The 21,997-nt window shown below is 41.1% G+C and overlaps 1 protein-coding gene across 12 annotated transcripts in view; it reads left to right on the top strand.

The window, feature by feature from the left end:
* Nucleotides 1–21,997, top strand: part of FANCD2 (FA complementation group D2) — a 56,517-nt gene that overhangs the window by 25,092 nt on the left and 9,428 nt on the right. For 9 of the 12 annotated variants that reach the window (XM_033437347.2, XM_033437348.2, XM_033437346.2 and 6 more), the window contains 18 exons: nucleotides 111–221; nucleotides 4,290–4,399; nucleotides 5,909–5,969; nucleotides 6,638–6,757; nucleotides 7,204–7,277; nucleotides 7,586–7,732; nucleotides 8,264–8,364; nucleotides 8,664–8,779; nucleotides 9,821–9,929; nucleotides 11,283–11,393; nucleotides 11,662–11,774; nucleotides 12,995–13,138; nucleotides 14,406–14,522; nucleotides 15,274–15,402; nucleotides 15,541–15,662; nucleotides 19,036–19,146; nucleotides 20,250–20,380; nucleotides 21,520–21,613. In XM_033437347.2, the coding sequence (XP_033293238.1) occupies nucleotides 111–221; nucleotides 4,290–4,399; nucleotides 5,909–5,969; nucleotides 6,638–6,757; nucleotides 7,204–7,277; nucleotides 7,586–7,732; nucleotides 8,264–8,364; nucleotides 8,664–8,779; nucleotides 9,821–9,929; nucleotides 11,283–11,393; nucleotides 11,662–11,774; nucleotides 12,995–13,138; nucleotides 14,406–14,522; nucleotides 15,274–15,402; nucleotides 15,541–15,662; nucleotides 19,036–19,146; nucleotides 20,250–20,380; nucleotides 21,520–21,613 (2,021 nt within the window). The remainder of the gene's footprint in view (nucleotides 1–110; nucleotides 222–4,289; nucleotides 4,400–5,908; nucleotides 5,970–6,637; nucleotides 6,758–7,203; nucleotides 7,278–7,585; nucleotides 7,733–8,263; nucleotides 8,365–8,663; nucleotides 8,780–9,820; nucleotides 9,930–11,282; nucleotides 11,394–11,661; nucleotides 11,775–12,994; nucleotides 13,139–14,405; nucleotides 14,523–15,273; nucleotides 15,403–15,540; nucleotides 15,663–19,035; nucleotides 19,147–20,249; nucleotides 20,381–21,519; nucleotides 21,614–21,997) is intronic. The other 3 variants (XM_033437352.2, XM_033437351.2, XM_033437350.2) reach the window with 2 other exon arrangements.

Raw genomic sequence — 21,997 nt, 5'->3', positions numbered from 1 at the left:
AACAGATGCTTGGCTATCTGTGTGTGCCTGTTATGAGGATTTTAATTTTTTTATTTAAAGGAAAAAAAATGTTACTTGCTAATCTCATCATTGGCATTTTTTTGTCCCAGGGCATACTAGACTATCTGGATAATATGTCACCCCAGCAAATACGAAAACTCTTCTATATTCTCAGCACACTGGCATTTAGCAAACAGCATGAAGCCAGCAGTCACATTCAGGTAAGAGGCAGTGTGTTGAGAAAGAATCTTTTAAACCTCTTCAATTGAAATTTGCTGAACAAAATTACTGCAGCCTGTGTAGTGGTAGGAATAGAGTACATAGCTGTAGTCCTAGCATTTGTTTATTCTTTTCTTACTACAAACATTAGGTGTCTACTGTGTGCCAAGCACTGAGATGATAGGTATATATTAGACCTCCTGCCCTCAAGGAGCTTAGTCTGTTAGGGTGAAAATGAGTCTGTAATCAGCTAATTATGAAACTGAGTAAGAAAAGCCACTCAGGTACTGTACTGAGTGCCACGGGGACACAGGGAATTCCCTTGTTCCCTAAGGAACATCTCCATCTAATGTGAACTCCATCTGGGCCTGCTCTCATTTGGGGGCATCATTCATTGAAAAAGCCAGGCAAAAGAACTAAAGATTAGGTTGGAATCATAACTCATAGCTCTTTTATATCTTTAGTGCCACCTTGTGGCAGTAATCCATACTGGCCTGTGACTTTGAACAACCAATACTTTTTTTTTTAACTAAAATTAATTGGCTGGGTAATATACACGCATGGTACAAAATTCAGAAGGTATAGAAAAGTAGTGAAAGATGTCTCCTCGCTCTCAGTCCTCTAGGCATCTGGTTCTCTAAAGGCAATCGCTGTTATTAGCTTATGGCTTTCTGAGATGTTCTGAGAATTAACAAATTTGTATTTACTTGTATACCTATATTCCACACCTTACCCTCTTGTTCTGTGTCTTGCTTGTTTCATTTAGCAGTACAGTTTGACGATTTCTTCATGTCAGTAATAATAGAACTACATCATTATTTTATTTTATTTTAATTAATTTATTTATTTATGGCTGCGTTGGGTCTTCGTTGCTGCGTGCAGGCTTTCTCTAGTTGTGGCAAGCGGGGGCTACTCTTCGTTGCAGTGCACGGGCTTCTCAGGGCAGTGGCTTCTCTTGTTGTGGAGCACGGGCTCTAGGCGCATGGGCTTCAGTAGTTGTGGCACATGGGCTTAGTAGTTGTGGTGCACGGGCTTAGTTGCTCCACGGCATGTGGGATCTTCCTGGACCAGGGCTCAAACCTGTGTCCCCTGCCTTGGCAGGTGGTTTCTTAACCACTGTGCCACCAGGGAAGCCCTATTTTATTTTTTAATTGTGGTAAAATATACGTAAGATAAGTTTTACTATTTTAACCAATGTTAAGTGTACAACTCAGTGACATTAAGTACATTGACAGTGTTGTGCAACCACCAGCATTGTCCATCTCCAGAACTTTTTCATCATCCCGAACAGAAACTCTGTCCCCATTAAGCAATAACTCCCCATTCCCTTTCTCTACACCCTGGTAACCTCTAATATACTTCTATGAATTTGCATCATCTAGGTACTTCATTTAAATAGAGTCGTACAATATTTATCCTTTTGTGTCTGGCTTTTTTCACTTAGCATAATGTGTTCACGGTTCCTCCACGTTGTAGGATATCTCAGGACTTTATTCCTTTTTATGGCTGATAGTGTTCCATTGTATGTATAGACTGCAAGTAGTTTATCCATTCACCCATTGATGGATATTGGCTTTTTTTCCATCTTTTGGCTATTTTGAATAATGCTGCTATGAACATTGATGTACAGGTATCTCTTTGAGTCCCTGTTTTCACTTCTCTTGGGTGCATACCTAGAAGTGGAATTTCTGAGTCATGTAATGATTCTGTGTTTAACATTTTGAGGAACCACTAAACTGCTTTCCACAGTGGGTGCACCATTTTACATTCCCATGAACAGTAGAGGGTTCCAATTTTTCCACATCCTCACCAACACTTATTTTCTATTTTTTATGTTTAACTATCCTACCGTTTGAAAAGTGGTATCTCATTGTGGTTTTGATTTCCATTTCCCAGATGACTAATGATGTTGAGCATCTTGTTGTGTGCTTATTGGTCCTTGTATATCTTCTTTGGAAAAAGTCTATTCAAGTCCTTTGCTCACTTTTTTTTTTTCTCACTTTTTAAATGGATTATTTTTTGTTGTTGTTGACGTATAGGAGTTCTTTATATACTCTGGATATTAATCCCTAATCAGATATATGATTTGCAGATTTTTTCCTCCCGTTCTGTGGATTGTCTTTTAATCTTGATAGTGTTCTTTAACGTAGTTTTGATGAAGTCCAACCAATCTATTTTTTTTCTTTTGTTAGTGGTACTTTTGGTGTCATACTTTTAAAAAATTGCCAAATTTGAAGTCATGAAAAATCTCCCCTATGATTTCTTCTCAGAGTTTTAGTTTTAGCTCTTAAATTTAAATCATTGATTCACTTTGAGTTAATTTTTAAATATGGTATAAGGGTTCAACTTCATTTTTTTTTAAACAAGCTAGTTTTTATTTTATTTATTTATTTATTTATTTTGGTTGTGCCGGGTCTTAGTTGCGGCACACGGGATCCTCATCGCAGCGTGCGGGATCCTTAGTTGTGGCATGTGGACTTCTTAGTTGCAGCATGAGGACTTCTCAGTTGCAGCATGAGGACTCTTAGTTTCGGCATATGAACTACTAGTTGCGGCATGCATACGGGATCCAGTTCCCTGACCAGGGATCGAACCTGGGCCCCCTGCATTGGGAACGCAGAGTCTTACCCACCGGTCCACCAGGGAAGTCCCTCAACTTCATTTTTGTGTGTGTGGGTATCCAGTTTTTTCTAGTACCTTTTGTTGAAAAGACTCTTTTTCCATTGAGTGGTCTGGGCACCTTTGTGGACAATCAATTGGCCGTATGTGTGAGGGTTTATTTCTAGGATCTATTCTATCTGTTGGCCTAAATGTGTGTCCTTATGCCGGTAGCACACTTTTGATTACTGTAACTTTGTAGTACTTTTGAAATTGGGAAGTGTGAGCTCTCCAAATTTTTTCTTTTTCAACATTGTTTGTTTTTTCTTTAATTCTAGTTTTTGTATTTATTTTTTGGCTGTGTTGGGTCTTTGTTGCTGCGTGAGAGCTTTCTCTAGTTGCAGCGAGCGGGGGCTACTCTTTATTGTGGTGTGCGGGCTTTTCATTGCGGTGGCTTCTCTTACTGTGGCTCTAGGTGTGTGGGCTTCAGTAGTTGTGGCTTGCAGGCTCTGGAGCGCAGGCTCAGTAGTTGTGGTGCATGGGCTTAGTTGCTCCACGGCATGTGGGATCTTCCCAGGCCAGGGATCAAACCCATGTCCCCTGCACTGGCAGGTGGATTCTTAACCACTGCACCACCAGGGAAGTCCCTCGAGATAGTTTTGGCTATTAGGGGTCTCTTGAAATTCCATATGAATTTTAGTATGGGTTTTTCTATTTCTGTAAAAAATGCCGTTGGTATTTTAATAAGGATTACATTGAATGAGCATGTTATCATCTTAACATTCCATGAACATGGGATATCTTTCCATTTATTTAGGTCTTCTTTAATTTCTTTCAGCAATGTTATGCAGTTGTTTTTTTTTTTGCGGTATGTGGGCCTCTCACTGTTGTGACCTCTGCCGTTGCGGAGCACAGGCTACGGATGCGCAGGCTCAGCGGCCACGACTCACGGGCCCAGCCGCTCCGCGGCATGTGGGATCTTCCCGGACTGGGGCACGAACCTGTGTCCCCTGCATCGGCAGGCGGACTCTCAACCACTGTGCCATCAGGGAAGCCCTGTTATGCAGTTTTTAATGTATAAGTCTTTTGCCTCCTTGGTTAAATTTATTCCTAAGTACTTTTTTCTGTTTGATTACTTCTACCTGATCAGCCAACAACATTATGATAATATACATTATCTATATCAAGCAACTATCACAACGGTAACAATAATAGCTGTTATTATTGAATGTCTACCATATGTTGGGCCCTGTTCTTGGAATTTTTCGTAATTTGTCTCTGATCCTTGAAAAACCTTTCCCATTTTATAGATGAAAAAAATTGAGACTCAGAAAGATGAAATGACTCACCAAAGACCACACAGTTAGTAAATGATAGAACCCTTGCTATTCTAGGGTTTTTGGCTCTAATATTCATAGGGTCTTTTGCTGTACCATTCCAACATCTTCATCTTTGTCATTGTTTCCTTGTAGGATGACATGCACCTGGTGATACGAAAACAGCTCTCTAGCACCATGTTCAAGTACAAGCTCACTGGTATTATTGGTGCTGTCACTATGGCTGGCATCATAGCAGCAGACAGGTATGCATGGAAATTCTGATTTCTGTGGCTCATGGTCAATTAATCAAGTTGCTGTCTTAAAAAATAAATTGTTACATTGTGTAGACATCATTGTAACAGAAGACATTAAAACCATAATAAGAGAAGTGAGCAAATGTTTTTTGCCACTTTTCCATGTTGCAGCATGTGGGATCTTTCGTTGCAGCGCGTGGGATCTTTCATTGCGGTGTGTGAACTCTTCGTTGTGGCGCGTGGGCCTCTCTCTAGTTGTGGAGCGTGGGCTACGGAGTGTGCGGACTCTCTACTTGTGCACAGGCTCCAGAGTGTGCGTGCTCAGTAGTTGCAGCATGTGGGCTCTCTGGTTGTGGCGCATGGGCTCTAGAGCGCACGGGCTTAGTTGCCCTGCGGCATTTGGGATGCTAGTTCCCCAACCAGGAATCGAACCCCGTCCCCTGCATTGGAAGACAGATTCTTAATCACTGGACCACCAGGGAAGTCCCCTATGTTCCTTCTAATCTTGACTGTATATACTACATATAATTTTTACAGAATTGCAATAACAGTCATTACATTCTGATGGTTTAAAACTAGGGATTGCTAAGAAATTAAGTTCTAGAAGTGTTTCTAAAAAAGGGAAACCCTGATCTCCCTGGGATGCATTCTTCTGCATCTGCTCCAATCCTGGGCACTAGACAATACAGCTTTCTCCACTGCTGTGTTATTCCTGTCTGGAACACCATGTTTGATATAAATAAAGTCTTCCTGTGGCTTTTTCCCCCTTTGCACTTTGATGCCACAATTGTAACACCTAAAAGAAGCTTGGGGCTTGATAAGTTGTTACCATTGCAAAATGAGATTGGAATTTAGTTCATGCTTCTTGGAAATGATTTGTCATGAATTTCTGGCACCTCAGGAAACATCCTTAGAGTCATCATTAGTAATCCGTAGAGGCTGCATAGTATACTGGTTAAAAGTTCATTCTCTGGAGCCATACTGCTTGCCTGGGGTGAAATACTGGTTCCGTTATTTATTAGTTGAATGATCTTGGGTAAGTTACTTTACCTCTCTGTACCTTTGTATTCTCACATCTGTGAAATAAAGATATTAATAGTATTTACTTCATAGAGCTGTTGAGAGCATTAAATAGAACAATGCCGAGTGCTTGCCCCTATGATTTTTACTAATTTAATGTATCCTTAAAAAAATCTAAGATAACCATTGTTTGCTCTAATCCACATTTTGTATGGTCTAAATAAATACTTGGGGACTGGCTTGGTGGTCCAGTGGTTAAGACTCCATGCTCCCAATGTAGGGGGCCTGGGTTCCATCCCTGGTCAGGGAACCAGATCCCGCATGCTGCATCAAAGACCCAGTGCAGCTAAATAAATAAATATTTTAAAAACAAACAAACTTGTCTGTGCTTTCGTGCACTTTTATCTCCACCCCAATCCCAAGGAAGGCACATTTCTTAAATTTATTGCCAGTTGTTAACAAAATATTACAAAAATGGGTCTAAAATAATGTTTTTAGAAGTAGATCTTCCAGTTTGACCCCAGGGAGAGGAGACCTCAGCAGTGAACAGTGTACACAGGTAAGTTCTTGTCGTGTAGTTGGATATGTTTATGAGTAACCGAGGAATTGCTTCTGGTCACTGTCACCTTGCCAGAAAGAAGGCTTTTTTTTTCAAAATATGTTTTCCTGAACTCATAGCTTTTGTAATTTGTACCACTCTTTTGTCCTTTAGAATCCACTGGCTTGGGTTGTATTTTAGTTCTGTATCTGTCTAATCTTCCTAATTAAATTGTAAATTCCTAGAGAGCAAAAAAGGTGGGTCATGTTTGAGAGTAGCAGATTGACTGGAGCATAGGGACAAGTAAGTGTGTAATTGGAGAGTTGGAGCTAAAGCTAGTTTGGAGATAGAAAACAGAGAGCTCTGAATGTGAATCAAGACATTTTGATTTAATTTTTCCACAGAGGTAGTCCGTAAGGGTTTCTTAGCATAGAAATGGCATAATCCAAGCTTCGCTTTAGAGAAATTAATCAGTTTCATGTGTATGATGGATTGGAAAAGAGATGAGATTCAAAAGAGATGGATTGGTCAGGAGGCTTAGGAAAAACCTCAGGTGAGAGGTGGTGATAAGAGCTTTGCCAGTGAAATCGGAAAGGGAAAAACTTACTACTGAATGGGGTGAATGGTGTTTAATTAGGAAGCACTGGCATCCCAAGGGCTGGACCGTTCTTTCTCTTCGACTGCTCCAGGTAACCTCCTTGCTACAGTTGGTTCATTCCTGCAGTGAGCAGTCTCCTCAGGCCTCTGCACTTTATTATGATGAATTTGCCAACCTGATCCAAGGCAGAAAGCTGGCTCCACAAGTGCTGGTATGTCCAAGTATCTTTTCTTAAAGCAGTGAAGCATGAGGGCTGCTTTACTATACATTCTTCAAACCCTTCCCTCTGTTGTGCTGCAAAAATAAAAAGATCTTCCTGTGAGCTCTCCCATATTCTAATTGGGAAGGCTGTTCTGACTCACTCGGCCCCAGGCCTCTCCTCTGAGGCCTCCTTCATATAATAAAAATAAGGGATGAGGATGATGAACATGTGGTTAATGATGTCGTTGAAAGCCACCATCTATTCTGTGCCAAGCACTGTGTTAAGCATTTTTCATGTATTATATCTATTCCACATCAGAATGATGAGGTATGTATTATTGTTATTTTCTTTTCAGAAATGAGGAAACTGAAGCTTTAGAAAGGTTAATAGTTTATTTAGGGCTTTATAGCACATATACCCTGGTCTACCCAGCCTTTTTTGTTTGTTTCCTAAAGGAATGGGCTGGGCAGACCATCTTTAATGATTTCCAGGATGCCTTTGTGGTGGACATCTGTGTTGTTCCAGAAGGGTAAGTACCGTTTACCCACTGACATGGTTGTACTGGTCAAGAAATTATGTCAGTTATGTCAATTGCTGGTGCAAACCTCAGAATGTCTTGACCTCAGCCAAGTCTAGCCCACTCCCACAACTTCCCTCCTCCCAACCCCAGTACCCCGGCACCCCCAGCTCCAGGATTGCTAAAAGATTCCCCACTTGTTCTTTCTCCTCTTTCTTACTTCTCCTCATAACAGAGGAGATTAGTTTGTTCTAGTGGTTTCTCCCATAGACTTGCCATACCCTTGAATTGCGGTATCAGATTCTGGGTTCTCTCCACAGTGACTATCCATTTCCTGTGAAAGCTCTCTACGGACTAGAAGACTATGATAGTTGTGATGGGATTGCCATCAACCTCCTGCCACTGTTGTTCTCTCGGGACTTTGTGAAAGATGGGGGTAGACTGACTTCGCAGGAATCAGACCAAAAGTCAGTACACTTTTTCTTCTCTAAAACCTCTGTTGGTATTTTGAATGTTCATGGGGAATGCCGCAGTTCATGCAGTCTCTTGAGAACTTGATTGAAAAGGATTTCTCCCAAGACAGGTGGTATATGGATGGGCTCCTAAGAATGGGGCAGACTCCTTGTTTTCTCCCAGACCCTGGGTTTGGGATTTGCATTGAGTCATGACAGCCAACAGATATTCTGTGAGGCTGCTTTTGTTTCTGTTCCTTTTTCCCACCCATGAACGTGTTTGTCTATCTCTGCCACTCTTAACACCCTCCTTCCGTCTTATCTCCACTTCCTCCTAACACATGGGCATTCAGTCTACTTACCTCTGTCTTCCTCCAATTCAGTTCATTATTTATTTGGTGAGCATCCATTACATTCCTTGTTATATGTTCTTAAAAGTAGACATTTATTTTGGGCAAACCTCCTTAATTATAAGGTTGGGCTCCCTATAAACATGGACTAATGTGTCTATAAACCGTGGTCTAAAAATGGATTTTTCCTTCCCAGATTGGTTTCTCCGTTGTGCCTGGCTCCCTACTTCAGGTTACTGAGACTTTGTGTGGACAGACAACATAATGGAAACTTGGAGGAGATTGATGGTTTATTAGGTATAGGATGAAGTTATCAGATCCTTTCTTCTTTGTAACCTTTCTTTGGTAAACTTAGGGAAGGGGCAGACTGGTACATGTGTGTGGGGGAAGGAATTTTTTAACTTCACAGAGACTTTTAGATTATATTTATTGACTGCTGCATGATATGGAAGTATTTTTGAGACTAATCAAAGCTTGACCTTCAAATACTAGTTAAAGGGGAAAGTAAGTAGAAGGAGAGCTAGCTCTAGGGGCAGCATCCATGTTCTGTTGACTTGAACTAAAGGGGATTAGAAATGTTTGTCCTTCTCTTTCAGACTGTCCTATATTCCTCACTGACCTGGAGCCTGGAGAGAGACTGGAGTCCATGTCTGTTAAAGAGCGTTCATTCATATGTTCACTTATATTTCTTACTCTCAACTGGTTCCGAGAGGTGAGCAGAGTTACTAGGACAATTCACTTACTGTCTGTAGTTTCTCTTGAAAGGAAACAGTTTCCTTGGTTCCACGAGGCTCCTTAAAAATTCTTCACCAACCACTAACCCCTGTGTGTTTCTGCAGAGGTTGTATCCTACCCTTCCCTAATCATATGCGCCTCCTGATGCAGCGAAATCAAAATACTTAGAATTCACTTACTGTTGCCCATGCTTTACTACCTCCAAGCCTTTTCATGGTAATCTACTTCTGCCTGGAATAACTTCACCTTCACCACTGTGAAAATACTGTTCCTCCTTACATCACTATGCACTTAATGTTTCGATTTAGTGAGATCAAGTGAATGATAGTTTTCACTTTCCTTTACAGTATGTTTGTGCTTAATGAAATGCACAATCATAATGAAATATAATGAAAATGAAATGCAGAAAATGATGGTAACATCTTACATCTATATCACACTTCCTTTCTCATGCATATTATTTCTGAGAATGTTTATTCACTTGAAATATCTCTTCTTATCCTGACAACTATATTATGATGTAGGCGGGATGGATATTATTATCCTCGTTTTACACATATGGAATTGCAGGTACAGAGAGTTCAAAGTCATTAAAATTTATCAAACACATGTGCCAAATGCTGGGCTAGTTTCTTTATTCACACTTAATCCATATGACTGCATTCCAGTTTTATAGCTGAAGAAATAAAAGCTCAGAAAGGTTAAAGACTTGGCCAAGGTCACACAACTAGTAAGTAGCAGACTAGGATCTGTTTCACCGAAGTGTATACTTTCTAGCTATTGTGTTGTTCCACCTTATTACTTAACTAGAAATAAGTAGAACCAGGATTAGAAGTTAGATCTCCTCTATTGGCCCAGAGCTTTTTCTTTACAGCCCCTTGCTGAGAACACTTTGACATTTCTCACTAGACTCACAGATGCTGTCACCAAACAACTCTTTTAGCTCTCGCTGAATAACGCAAACAAGGTTAAAATCTGAATAGTTCACAGTGTGAGAATATAATTTTTACTTCCACAGGTTGTAAATGCCTTCTGTCGGCAAACATTACCCGAGATGAAAGTGAAGGTGCTCACCCGGTTAAAGCACATTGTAGAGCTGCAGCAACTCCTGGAAAAGCACTTGGCAGGTGAGGGAAGGGTCCTGTATTGCAGCCCTGCTGGGCAGTGGTGAGGAGATAGCAGAGTTAGCTTTTAAGCCAGACTCAACGATAGCTGCCCCCGACTCGTGGGACAAGAAAATGGTTGCTCAACAAAAATTTTAAAAAATGAGTACATCAGACTTCCCTGGTGGTTCAGTGGTTAAGAATCCGCCTGCCAACGCAGGGGACACGGGTTCGAGCCCTGGTCCGGGAAGATCCCACATGCCGCGGAACAGCTAAGCCCGTGTGCCACAACTACTGAGCCTGTGCTCTAGAGCCCGCGAGCCACAACTGCTGAGCCTGCATGCCACACCTACTGAAGCCCATGCCTAGAGCCCATGCTCCGCAACAAGAGAAGCCACCACAATGAGAAGCCCATGCACCGCAACGAAAAGTATCCCCCGCTCACCGCAACTAGAGAAAGCCCGCGTGCAGCAACAAAGACCCGACACAGCCAAAAGTAAATAAAGAAAGAAAGAAAATTAAAAAAAAAAAAGAATACATCCATTTTCCTCCCATTGTTATCTCCAGGAAACCTTGGTGTTTAATACAAGATATAAAACATTGGTTGGGCTTTTTGTAAATTACATTGCTTCTTTGGATGTCAAACTTCCAGTGCCCTTTGCCTTCTTGAACATCATTATGAACCAGGAATACAGCTGAGAGGCCTCTTAATACCTTCTGGCCATTAAGAAAACTTGTCATTTTACAGTGCTAGCTTTGGGACTTCCCTGGTGGTCCAGTGGGTAAGACTCCCTGCTCCCAATGCAGGGGGCCCAGATTTGACCCCTGGTCGGGGAACTAGATCCTACATGCATACTGCAACTAAGAAGCCCACATGACACAACTAGGAGGTCCGCTTGCTGCAGCGAAGATCCAGTGTGCTGCAACTAAGACTTGGCGCAGCCAAAAATAATTAATAAATAAATAAAAATAAAGTGCTAGCTTGATTCTCTGGGGAAAACATGGAGCCTCCCTCAGGCTCTCATCTAAATAATTGTGTGTAAAACAAACTGCTATGTGACCAGATATTGCTAATATCTTTAGATTTTAAATGTAAGTTAATTTATTTTTAGTTCTTATCTGCTTGGATGTTTTATATTGGTATAATGGTTTTATGTTGATTGATCATAATCAATTAATATGATATTCCTGTAAGTTATCTTTGGCTATTTTACTATGCCAAAATGATTAACGTCAGATGACCTGAATGCATCTTACAGGCAGTCAGCCATGCTTGGCAGTTCTGGAAACTAGTTTTTAGCTAATCGGGTGATTAGAATTCAAGTCTAATAGTGGTATATGGTTGGTATTCATTGAGCTTCCTGCTGTTTGTTTCAGTCACTCCAGACTATGTTCCTCCCCTTGCAAACTTTGACTTGGAAACTTCAGAAGTAACACCTCATACCAGTACTGCTGTTTCAGCAAAAATCAGAATACAAGGAAATTTAGGTGAGTATGCTCTTTTCTTCTTATTCTGTGTCTCCCTATGTGCCATGCTGAATTCACTTAGAGGTTATGCGCATCAAGGCATCAGTAATTGGAGAGATTATATAATTGAACCCTTCTTTGGCATGGTTATCAATGAACTATAATATAGGGTTATAAAATTACCTCCTGTCTGTAGGTAGTCTTCAGCAGGTTGTTTCTTGAAGGCAGTGATATTTAGTAAACATGATTATTGATTATTTGAGTCACTTTTCTCTTCTTGAAATACAAGGAGGAAGGAAGCGAAAAGCAGATGGCAACAAAACATCCTCCCCTGACCCACTTTCAAAGGAGGATAATTCAGAATGTGACCCTGCGCCATCTGATAGGAGCCAGCTGGAAAAGGTATTGGAATGACTGGTATCTATGAAGGTGTGTGACAGCCCGGTGAGATTAACAAAGGGCCAGCATTATCCTATGCATTTTACAGAGAGAAGGATTAGGGAAAAGAGAGGCGAACAAACTCTCCTAGGCCTTGGAGTGACCCTCTCAGTAGCAGAGTTTGGGTTAGACTCCAAACATTTATCACTACCACACACTGTTTTTCTAATTATTTTCTTGATTGTATTACTCCCTTTTTTGCATCCCAGGAGTACTTTGAATTCTCACTTGTAGCAATTAGCAAATTCTTTGTATGTAGTACAAGATATACTTCTTTTAGCCTCTTTCCTCTTCGGATCCCAGATTATCTCTTTCTCAATGAATTTAGATAACATGAAATGCTTAGTACAGTTTCTTTTTTTTTTTTTTTGCGGTACGCGGGCCTCTCACTGTCGTGGCCTCTCCTGTTGCGGAGCACAGGCTCTGGACGCACAGGCTCTGGACGCTCAGGCTCAGCGGCCATGGCTCATGGGCACAGCCGCTCTGCGGCATGTGGGATCTTCCCGGACCAGGGCACGAACCCGTTTTCCCTGCATCGGCAGGCAGACTCTCAACCACTGCGCCACCAGGGAAGCCCATTAGTACAGTTTCTTAATACAGATACTTAATAAACAGTAGGTCCTTTTCCTGTAATTGTACCACCCACAGGGTAGGTTTGTGAAATTGCCTAATTATTTGGATCCCAATTATTTGGATCCCAATTATTTCTGTTTTTTAGGTACTGTTTATTGAGAATTTATGTGTAACTCCTCTAATCTTCCTAAAAACTCAAGCTTAGTATTGATATTTACATTTAATAGATGAGGAAACTAAGATCCAGAGAGGATAGGTGACTTGTGTAAAGTTACACAGTTAATAAGTGCTTGAGCAAGGATTTGAAGCCAAATCTTTCTGGCCCCTAAGCTCATAGTTTTCTGTACCACACCATAGTGCCTTGATTTGTCTATATTCATCCCTAAGTGGAAACCAACTGAGTATCGATGTGTGACCTATATCCCAATATTACAATACGTGATCTGTTTCAGGAATATTTAGGGACTTTGGTAAAAGGAAGTTGGTAAAAGGATGTGATGAACTGTAACTTTTTACATAAAATAAATGCGCAATTGCATTTTGAAATCTTCATTTAAAGTTAGATTAATATAGAAGCCTTATTCTATTGGTTTCTGGTACTTTCCTCCCAGGAGTTCAGAGGGAAAGAAGAAAAGACATCAGTATCATTACAGAATTACCACGCTTTTTTCCGAGAACTGGACCTTGAGGTCTTCTCTATTCTGCATTGTGGGCTCGTGGCCAAGTTCATCCTAGATACTGAAATGCACACTGAAGTAAGTGACAGAGCTGAGATCCCAGAACTTAATCTTATTTCAGAAGGTTCCTCAGCTCTATTCCTATTTCCAAAAGAAAACCATGACCCTGGGAGAAGTTGGACTCTGGCTTCCAAAGCCTTTATATGTGCAAGTGTGGATGAATAATCATCCTCATCATCTTGATGTTTATAAGTCTAAGTTTTTTTTATAGTGCATTAGGTATTACAAAAGATCATGCTAATGATGTGATCCTTACTTCACGTTACTAATAATAACCTATTTAGATTACTTTTGTGGAGCAACACTGTTGTGATTTATAGTTACACAATGCTCTTTTCACTTTTTTGTGACATTTGTTCAGTGTCCATGAGTGTTTGTTGAGGCCTTTTTTGTTTTTGATGCAAATCTAGATATTGGCAATTCAGTATTACGTAAGCATGATGCTTGCCTTCAGCTAGCTTATAATCTAATAAAGGAAGGAGACAACTAGCAGTACATTGTATATTGATGGTCTGAACCAAGTACCAGTGAAACTGAGGAGAGAATGGTATTTATAATGAAGTTGGAAGTAGAAGACATTTACACAGAGAAGGTACCTTTTGGTATGGGATTTCACCAGAGAGTAGAGTTTTTCCAGGTTAAAAAAATTTTTTTGAGAAAATGCATGGATTTTTACCATAGATTTTTCAAGAATGTAAGCTCCTTCAAAATGGAGTTTTTTTTTTTTTTTTTCAGTCTTTCTGCGTCAGCCTGTACTTGGAGATTCTCCATAGCTGTATGTTGAGTGAAAAGTTTGAAGTGAGACTGCTTGACCCATTCTACTTATGGTAGTGTAATATAGTTATAAGGATCCTGCCCAGAATTAATAGTAGCAAAACATTAGGTGGAAGAAAATATGAAAGAATTACTTAATGAACAGAGAAAAGCAAAATTCCCTTTAATTAGTCATTTTTTTTATCCCAAATTACTTAGGAAATGCATCACGGGTCCATAGGTGGAAGGATACACCAGAGGCATTTATTTCTAGAGCAAAAGTGTGTCTTCTAAAACTATACTGCCTCATTCCCATTTAATAATTTTAAATTTTGTTTTACTTAAGAAGTGCATGACTTTTTGATTTGTTGACAGAGTACTACAGCCATTTATATGAGGTGGGGCAGAATTTCCCCCTTTTTTGGTAATGGTCAGATTCTTCACCCATTGTAAAGAGTAAACATGAAATGTGTCCCCCAGAAAGATGGCTAGGACATGCTGGGAATTACTCTTTCCTTCCTCCTTGTGATAGGCTACAGAAGTTGTGCAGCTTCAGCCCCCTGAGCTGCTTTTCTTGCTGGAAGATCTCGCCCAGAAGCTGGAGAACATGCTAACACCTTCTGTGACCAGGAGAGTCCCCTTCCTCAAGGTTAGTACAGGCAGGAGCACAGGCCCTGGCCTCTGGATTTGGAAACAAGGAGGTCTTAGTAGTGAGTAAGTTGTCACTTTCTCTGGTATTGTTTTTGGGTAGCATGGTGGTAGCCCCATTGCCAGCCCACGTTCATTTTGCTTTAGAAAGGAACTCTGAAACAGAGAAAACAGAAAAGCCACCCAAAACAGAAAATGTATTTCTAAATGCTCTGAGCATTCCTGAATCCTGTTCTTTGCTTGGGTTTTGGTTTTAACACCCTCCCGAACTAAGCCCTTGCCCAAGCCTCAGCATAGTAGTCAGCTGTCTAGAGAAGTCCAGAATCTCGAGTGTGTATCTAATGGACCAATGCATGTAGCCTCTGGGGAAGCAGTGGGATGACACAAACGACAAAATGTATAAGTTTTAGGTGTAAACATTTAAAATTAGTATATCTAGTTACTTGATCCTTTCTTCTTATACTTAGTATTTGCTGTACATTCTTATCAGCCTAAATGATTTCTATTTTCGTGTGAGTTTTATCTCATTAGTAATTTTGGGTCTATACTTCTCAAACACTGTCTGTACTCTCTAAAAGCCAATCTCTTGGTTATTTGAAGATTGAGTGAGTTCCCTCTGTCAAAATATATCCCTAATTTCTTCTGTCCATTCTACCCGGTAGCACAAGGTTTGATTAAACTCTATAATAAACTCTTAGTTTCAGAGAAGCTATCCAACAGTTCCTTCCCTCGTAACTCTGAATTTATTATAGAGCAAAGGAAACCGGAATATTGGATTCTCACATCTCCACCAGAGATCTGCCTCAGAAATCGCTCATAGTGTTGTTCAACTGCTGAGCCCCATGTGTAACCATCTGGAGAACATTCACAACTATTTTCAGGTCAGAAGCCTATCTTATCATTATAGAGACTTAGAAATCGCTTAATGAACAAGAGATTTCATTTTTGGCTGAGAAATATTGAAGGAGAATGAGGGCAATTGCTGAAGCAACAGTCTTAAAAGCATTTTTCCCTTGTAGTGCTTAACTGCTAAGAATCATGATGTAGTTGATGGACCAGGAAGTACGACAGGTCAGGAGTACGACATAATGTCTTCCTGCTATCAGAGGCTACTGCAGATTTTACATGGACTTTTTGCTTGGTGAGTATGTGGCAAGTACAGTAGGTAGAGATAATCAAGTATGTCCTTGCTTCTGCTTGACAGTCACCAAGGCACTGAGGTATAGAAAAGAAGGAAAGGGCTCCAAAATTTTATGTAAATATGATGCTTATTCTTTCTGTAGTGGTTTTGTCTGCATCATTTCATTTGGTCTTGCACGCTCTGTGTCTTATGGAGTCACTATTATTAACTCATCTGAAAATCAGATGACTTGCTTTTGGCTAACCTGTAACAAATCTGGCCGTCTGATTCTTAGTGAGTTTGCTGTGGCAACCTTTCCCTAATAGCACCAGAGAGACTGTCAGTTAAGAAGTTGTTATTAAACAAGTTATGGATAAATTCCAGATTATGAGGTAAAGAGCTGAAAGCTGTGTAAGCTGGGGTGTTTAGGGGTGCCTTCATGAAATCATGGGACTTCACGGGGCCCTTGGAGGGTAGATGGCTTTTTGGGAGGTAAAGGAAGAAACTGGAAAGCATGGCATGGACAAAAGTAGAAACGAGGGAGGTGTGTCCTTTAAATGGTTTTGTTCCTCAGGGCTGGGTCCTGGCCTCTCTGTTCTCATTATACAGGTTTCCTGGGCAGTCTCACCCAAGCTTAAATTCGTGCTAAAATTTAACTTCTGAGCTGCAGGCATTTATCTCCAACTGCCTACTCAGCACCCCGTTATAGATATGTCATTGACACCTCAGACTCATCACATCCAAAACAAGTGTTTCTTCCTTCCCACATCTCCTTCGGCTTTCCCTGGCCAGATAGATGGCGCCACCAGTTGTTGAGCCAGAAACCAGGAGTTATTCTTTGTTCCTTCCTCTACGGTCTACCCTTTCTCTCTCCCACATCTGATCACAGAATCCTGCTGAGTTTGTCTTCTAGATAACACCTAAATGACCACCTGTTCTCTCCTCCTCCACTGCTTCCAGACTTCTGTCGTCTGTCACCAGGACTGGATTAGTTTCACAGTTGGTCTGTCTGCCTCCAGCTGTCCTCTTTCGGTCCCTTCTTCACGCAGCAGTTAAAGCGATCTTCCCAACACAAACCCGATCTTATCCTAGCGCAACTTTGGCTTCTGATTGCCGTTAGATTTCTCTTGAGTTCAAACTCTTTTACCCAGCTTCTAAGGCCTTTTATTATCTGACTCCTGCTATTCTACTCACTGTCTTGCACTCTGCCCTCCAGCTGTACTGAATTAATTTCAGCACCCTGTATAGCTTTTACCTGGAAGGCTCCACACATACCCATCCTTCTACCAGGATCCTCACCCTCCTTGATCCCCAGTCTTTTCTAAATCATCCCTGAGATCTGGATTTAAACTGTACTTCCTCAGGGGCATCTTCCTTGACCCCTAGGCCAGGTAAGTCTCCTTTCTGCCTCTCTTATCCCCACTTCTTTGCTAATACTCTTACGATAAAACTGATCACATTTTATTATAATTACTTGTTGATCTGTCTTCCCTGCTGGACTGTGAGCTCCATGAAGGCAGAGACCAGCCATTGTCATATCCTCAGTACTTAAAAACAGTGCCTGACAAAGGATTTGAACAGATGCTGAAACAAGGAGATAAATGGATGGCAAATAAACACATGCGAAGATATTCAGCAGTATTAGTTGTTAAGGAAATGCAAGTAAAAATCACAGAATGGCTAAATTAAAAAGATTTACCTCGCCAAGTGTTGGCGAGGATGTAGAGTAACTGGAGCTCTCACATGCTGCTGGTGCAGCTATACAATGGTGCACCCACTTTTGAAAACTGTTTGGCAGTTCCTTAAAAAGTTAGATATACACCTACCATACAACCCAGCCATTTCATTCCTAGTATTTATCCGAGAGAAATGAAAACATGTGTCTACACAAAGGCTTGTGAATGAATGTTTATTACAGCTTTATTTGTAATAGCCCCAAATTGGAAACAATTCAAATGTCCATCGAATAGTTAACAGATAAACAAATTGTGGTATGTTGATGTGGTAGAATACTACATTGCAACTACATGGATGAAAAAAGAATTATAGTGAAGAAAAACCAAGACCGTAAGAGTATGTAGTATTTGATTGTATTTATATAAAATTCTAGAAGAAGCATATAATTTTTTAGTGACAGAAAACAGTTCAGTGGTTGCCTCGCATTGGGCGGGAGGATGGAAGGAGGGATGGATTACAAAGGAATACGAGGAAACTTTTGGGGGTAATAGATATGTTTATTATTTTCAGTGCCATGGTGGTTTCATGGGTTTATATATAAGTCAGCTGATCGAATTCAGCATTTTAAATACATGAATTTTATTGTATGTCAATTATACTTTAATAAAGCCATCCCCACCCCCCACCTCCCCCCCTGAAAAACCTGCAGCCCATAAGAGGCCCTCAGAATTCATTTGTGGAAAGGAAAAGAGGCTATCACTGGTGATGTGGAAATGTTTCTAGAGGAGTGAAAGATCGAGGGGGTCAGATTGTGCTGGGCCTTGAAGGTCAGGCAGAAGAATTTGAATGTTGTCCAGGGAAGCAATTTTGGAGTTTTATGATCACAGCCATGATATAGTAAAAGCAGTGTTTTACGAAAATCCTTTTGGCAGCAGCATGCAGGACAAAGGGATTGGAAAGGCAATCAAAAAGACCAGTCAGAAGATGTTGACATGGGCTTCCCTGGTGGCGCAGTGGTTGGGGGTCCGCCTGCCGATGCAGGGGGCGCGGGTTCGTGACCCGGTCCGGGAGGATCCCGTGTGCCGCGGAGCAGCTGGGCCTGTGAGCCGTGGCCACTGGGCCTGCGCGTCTGGAGCCTGTGCTCCGCAACGGGAGGGGCCGTGGCGGTGGGAGGCCCGCGTACCACCAAAAAAAAAAAAAAAAAAAAAAAAAGTTGACATGATCTGTGCATGGGATGATGATAAGGGCCTGGCCTAGAGTGATGGCCTTGGCTTGGAAAGGAAGGGACAATAGGAAAGATAATCTGAAGATAGAATTGTCAAGACTTGACTTAATACAGAAGAAGGAATAAGTTCTTTGCTGAACATCTACTATGGATTAGACATGGATTTAAGCAATTTCACAAAGTTATTCCTGTTTTTTTAGAGAAGACTGATAGTTATCTCTAAAATGTAAAGAATGAAGGAGAGCTTTGTTTGCCTTGAAAATAATCCTAGGAGGACTGTTAGGTCCTTAAGGAAAGACGTTTTCAGATACACTTCAACTTCTAGTCTGATACGGCAGTGACTGAATTTAGCACTTGAGCACTTTCAGTACTTCAGTTCTCCTTTGTCTTCTGTTTTATCGATGGTACAGACTGGAGGCCAGGATCCTCAACTGCTGTCCACGTAATCTTCCTGAAACTGAGCTAAACTACCTTTCCTTGACTTTCCCTTAGGAACGGATTTTTTCAACCTGAAAATACTAATTTACTGTACTCAGCCCTTGAGGTCCTTGCTAACCGACTGAAGCCAGGAGAGCCTGACCAAGCTTTGGAGGAGCTGCTTAGGTGGGTCAGACCACATATCCCTGAGTGTTGTCCCAAGAAACTCCTAGGAATAAGATTGGCAAGATTTCTTGGAGATAACTTGGTATTTTCAGTGACTTTTCCTCATTTATGTGAGCTTTCTCATGTGTGTATTCAGATATATCCTGAAGCATTAGAAACTGTTGAATTAATCAAACTAAATCTTTATGCACCCTTCATCCTGTAAAGTTCGCCTTTTCAGGTAATGTTGATGAAAGCACTGGCCATCTGTAGTCAGCTGATTATCCAGGGACCTACTCTGTCTCCTAGTAGGGTTGGGTAATTAGGTAGCAGTTAGTTACCACTGATTACCTGTCCATTTCCCTCGTCTTGGAAGAAAAGGAGCCTAGGCCGAGGGCATAGGAGGTGAGAAGGAGCTCTAAGGGGCACAGCTTCCAGCCTCTACCCCAGCTTCAACCAGAGCACCTTGGTCTTTCCCTTACCTCCCCTGATAGCCTAGGCCATCACTGGGTCCACAGTCAATGCTTGTCATTCCTGCCTATAGAGCCTTATTTCATTTTCAATACAGTACTTTTAAATTTGTTTGAATTCCTTTCCACCAATCCATCAGGAGTTGACTCTAGTTTTATTTCACCTACAGTTTTGGATTAATTGTGACTCACATCTGCCATTCAGAGCATTGAAAGCTAGCCATTTATGGTACATTTATTAGAAGCTCTGCTTTCTCTGCCTTATCATTTCCTTTCACTTTGTCCCTATGAACCCAGAATTTAAACATTATTCTCAGTGTGTTGCATAATGCCTTAAAGAGCAAGTAATTTATTCTACACTGAGAATAATGTAGTCAGCATGGCCTATGCTAGCATTTGGGTATCTTGGCATACATGACCTCTTCAAGGCCAACATTCCATCCGCTGAGCTCTGGCCTCCATGCCCTAACTTTCTTTATACAAAATTATAGTCTCTGTAAGGTCTTGAAAGAATGTTCTACTAAAGCCCCTGCAAATGAGGAGGATTCTGATTAGACCATCAAGCATTTAAGCGGACTTGGATAACTCATGGATTTAGACACATCTGTAATACTTGTGGTGTTGTTTTTTATTTTTTTTCTTGTCTCCTTACAGCCAGAGCTTCCATTACTTGCAGAATTTCCATCTCAGCATTCCCAGTTTCCAGTGTGCTCTTTATCTCATCAGACTTTTGATGGTCATTTTGGAGAAATCTACAGCTCCTACTCAGAACAAAGGAAAAATTGGTGATGGGCCATATCCTCTTTTTTCTTTCATGAATAGACTTGTAAACTTAGGGCTTCCTAGGACCTTGTAAATTTTATAAGCAAATCTGTCCATAACTCTGGATGTGCTCTCTTGCTATACCAAGAAGGACATTTTTCCAGAAGGAGCTATGTCTGATGTCTGCTGACATTGACTGGACTGAGTGTGGTTAGTTCAGTTGGCTAGATTTTGTTTGGCTTTTGTTTATGTCCTTCTTTTTTTTTTTTTTTTCCCTTAAGTATCTGAGACATTTGACTGAAAGACATAAACCGTGAAGTTAATAAAATGGGAGAGAGAGGAGAAATCAGAATTAAGTGTAAAGAAAGGTTTGGCCCCATCCCTGATCTTTTTCTTTCTTTCTTTCCTTCTTTTATTTTTTTAAAATTTTTATTTATTTATTTTTGGCTGCGTCAGGTCTTAGTTGTGGCACGCAGGATCTTTCGTTGCAGCGCACGGGCTTCTCTCTAGTTGTGGCATGAGGGCTTTTCTCTAGTTGTGGTGTGCGGGCTTAGTTGCCCCGTGGCATGTGGGATCTTAGTTCCCCGACCAGGGATCGAACCGGCGTCCTCTGCATTGCAAGACGGATTCTTAATCGCTGGACCACCAGGGAAGTCCCCCTGATCTTTTTCTTTAACTATCTTTTGACATAGCTCTTGAAATGCATCTCACTGATACAACTTAATTGGCAGCACAGACAGAAAGCAAGGAGAACATGCAAAACAAACCTTTATTATTCCCTGTTGTTTAAAAGGGGAGGGTTTGGTATGAATCTAGGAAGCAGCCACTGCTTGTTGGCCTGCCAAGGAGGAGCTGAGATGGACTTCCCACTGCCCAGCAGCATTCCTTTTCTCTGTGTGTCTGTGTGGTTCACGTTTGTGTCAAGACAGGGTAAGAGGGTGCGACATGTTGAGTCTTAGAGAAATGGGTTTATTTCTGGTAGAAGAACCAGTAGAGCAGGAATTCATGACAGCTTTTTTTCAAATTGTCTGTTAGCCCAGGAACGTCATAGTAAATATAAAGGAATAATCCCTTTGGTCAGTAATCATCCCCAAAAGCCTGCAAAACAAGAGTGAAGTTCATTTTCCATGAATGAGATATCTTTGCCTTGTTTCTCCAACAGCTTCCCTGGCCAGACAGTTCCTTTTCCGGGTGTGGCCAAGTGAGGAGAAAGAGAAGAGCGGCATTCCTAATGACCAGCTCCAGGCTTTGCTTAGGTGAGAGGCTTAGTTTCTGTCCACAAGCCAAATAGCCTTCCATTTTGCCACTGTTCAGATCCCTTGTCTGGTCAAAAACTGAGAAATTACCTTGGTTAGGGGTAACTTGGAAGCAGTGAAGTAGGTTTGAAATTAACATAATTTTGAATATGTGGATTGTCAGATCTTCTTGTTCTGTTTTATACTGTCAGCTAGTTCTTTATTAAATCAAATCATAGAGGAAGTGGGGGAGTCTGCTGTTGTATCCTGCCTTGTTAACCAGTGAGTCAGATATTTATTATTGCCTACCATATCCAAGACACAGCCATCACTTTCAAGGTGTCTAACTGTATTTCCAACTGAGACATCATTTCCTTTACCTCCTGACAAGTATTTGGAATCCTT

This window comes from Orcinus orca, chromosome 10, assembly GCF_937001465.1.
Source record: "Orcinus orca chromosome 10, mOrcOrc1.1, whole genome shotgun sequence".
NCBI lineage: Eukaryota > Metazoa > Chordata > Mammalia > Artiodactyla > Delphinidae > Orcinus > Orcinus orca.
The sequence above is the reverse complement of the archived record's forward strand: the minus strand, read 5'-3'. Positions and strand labels throughout refer to the sequence as shown.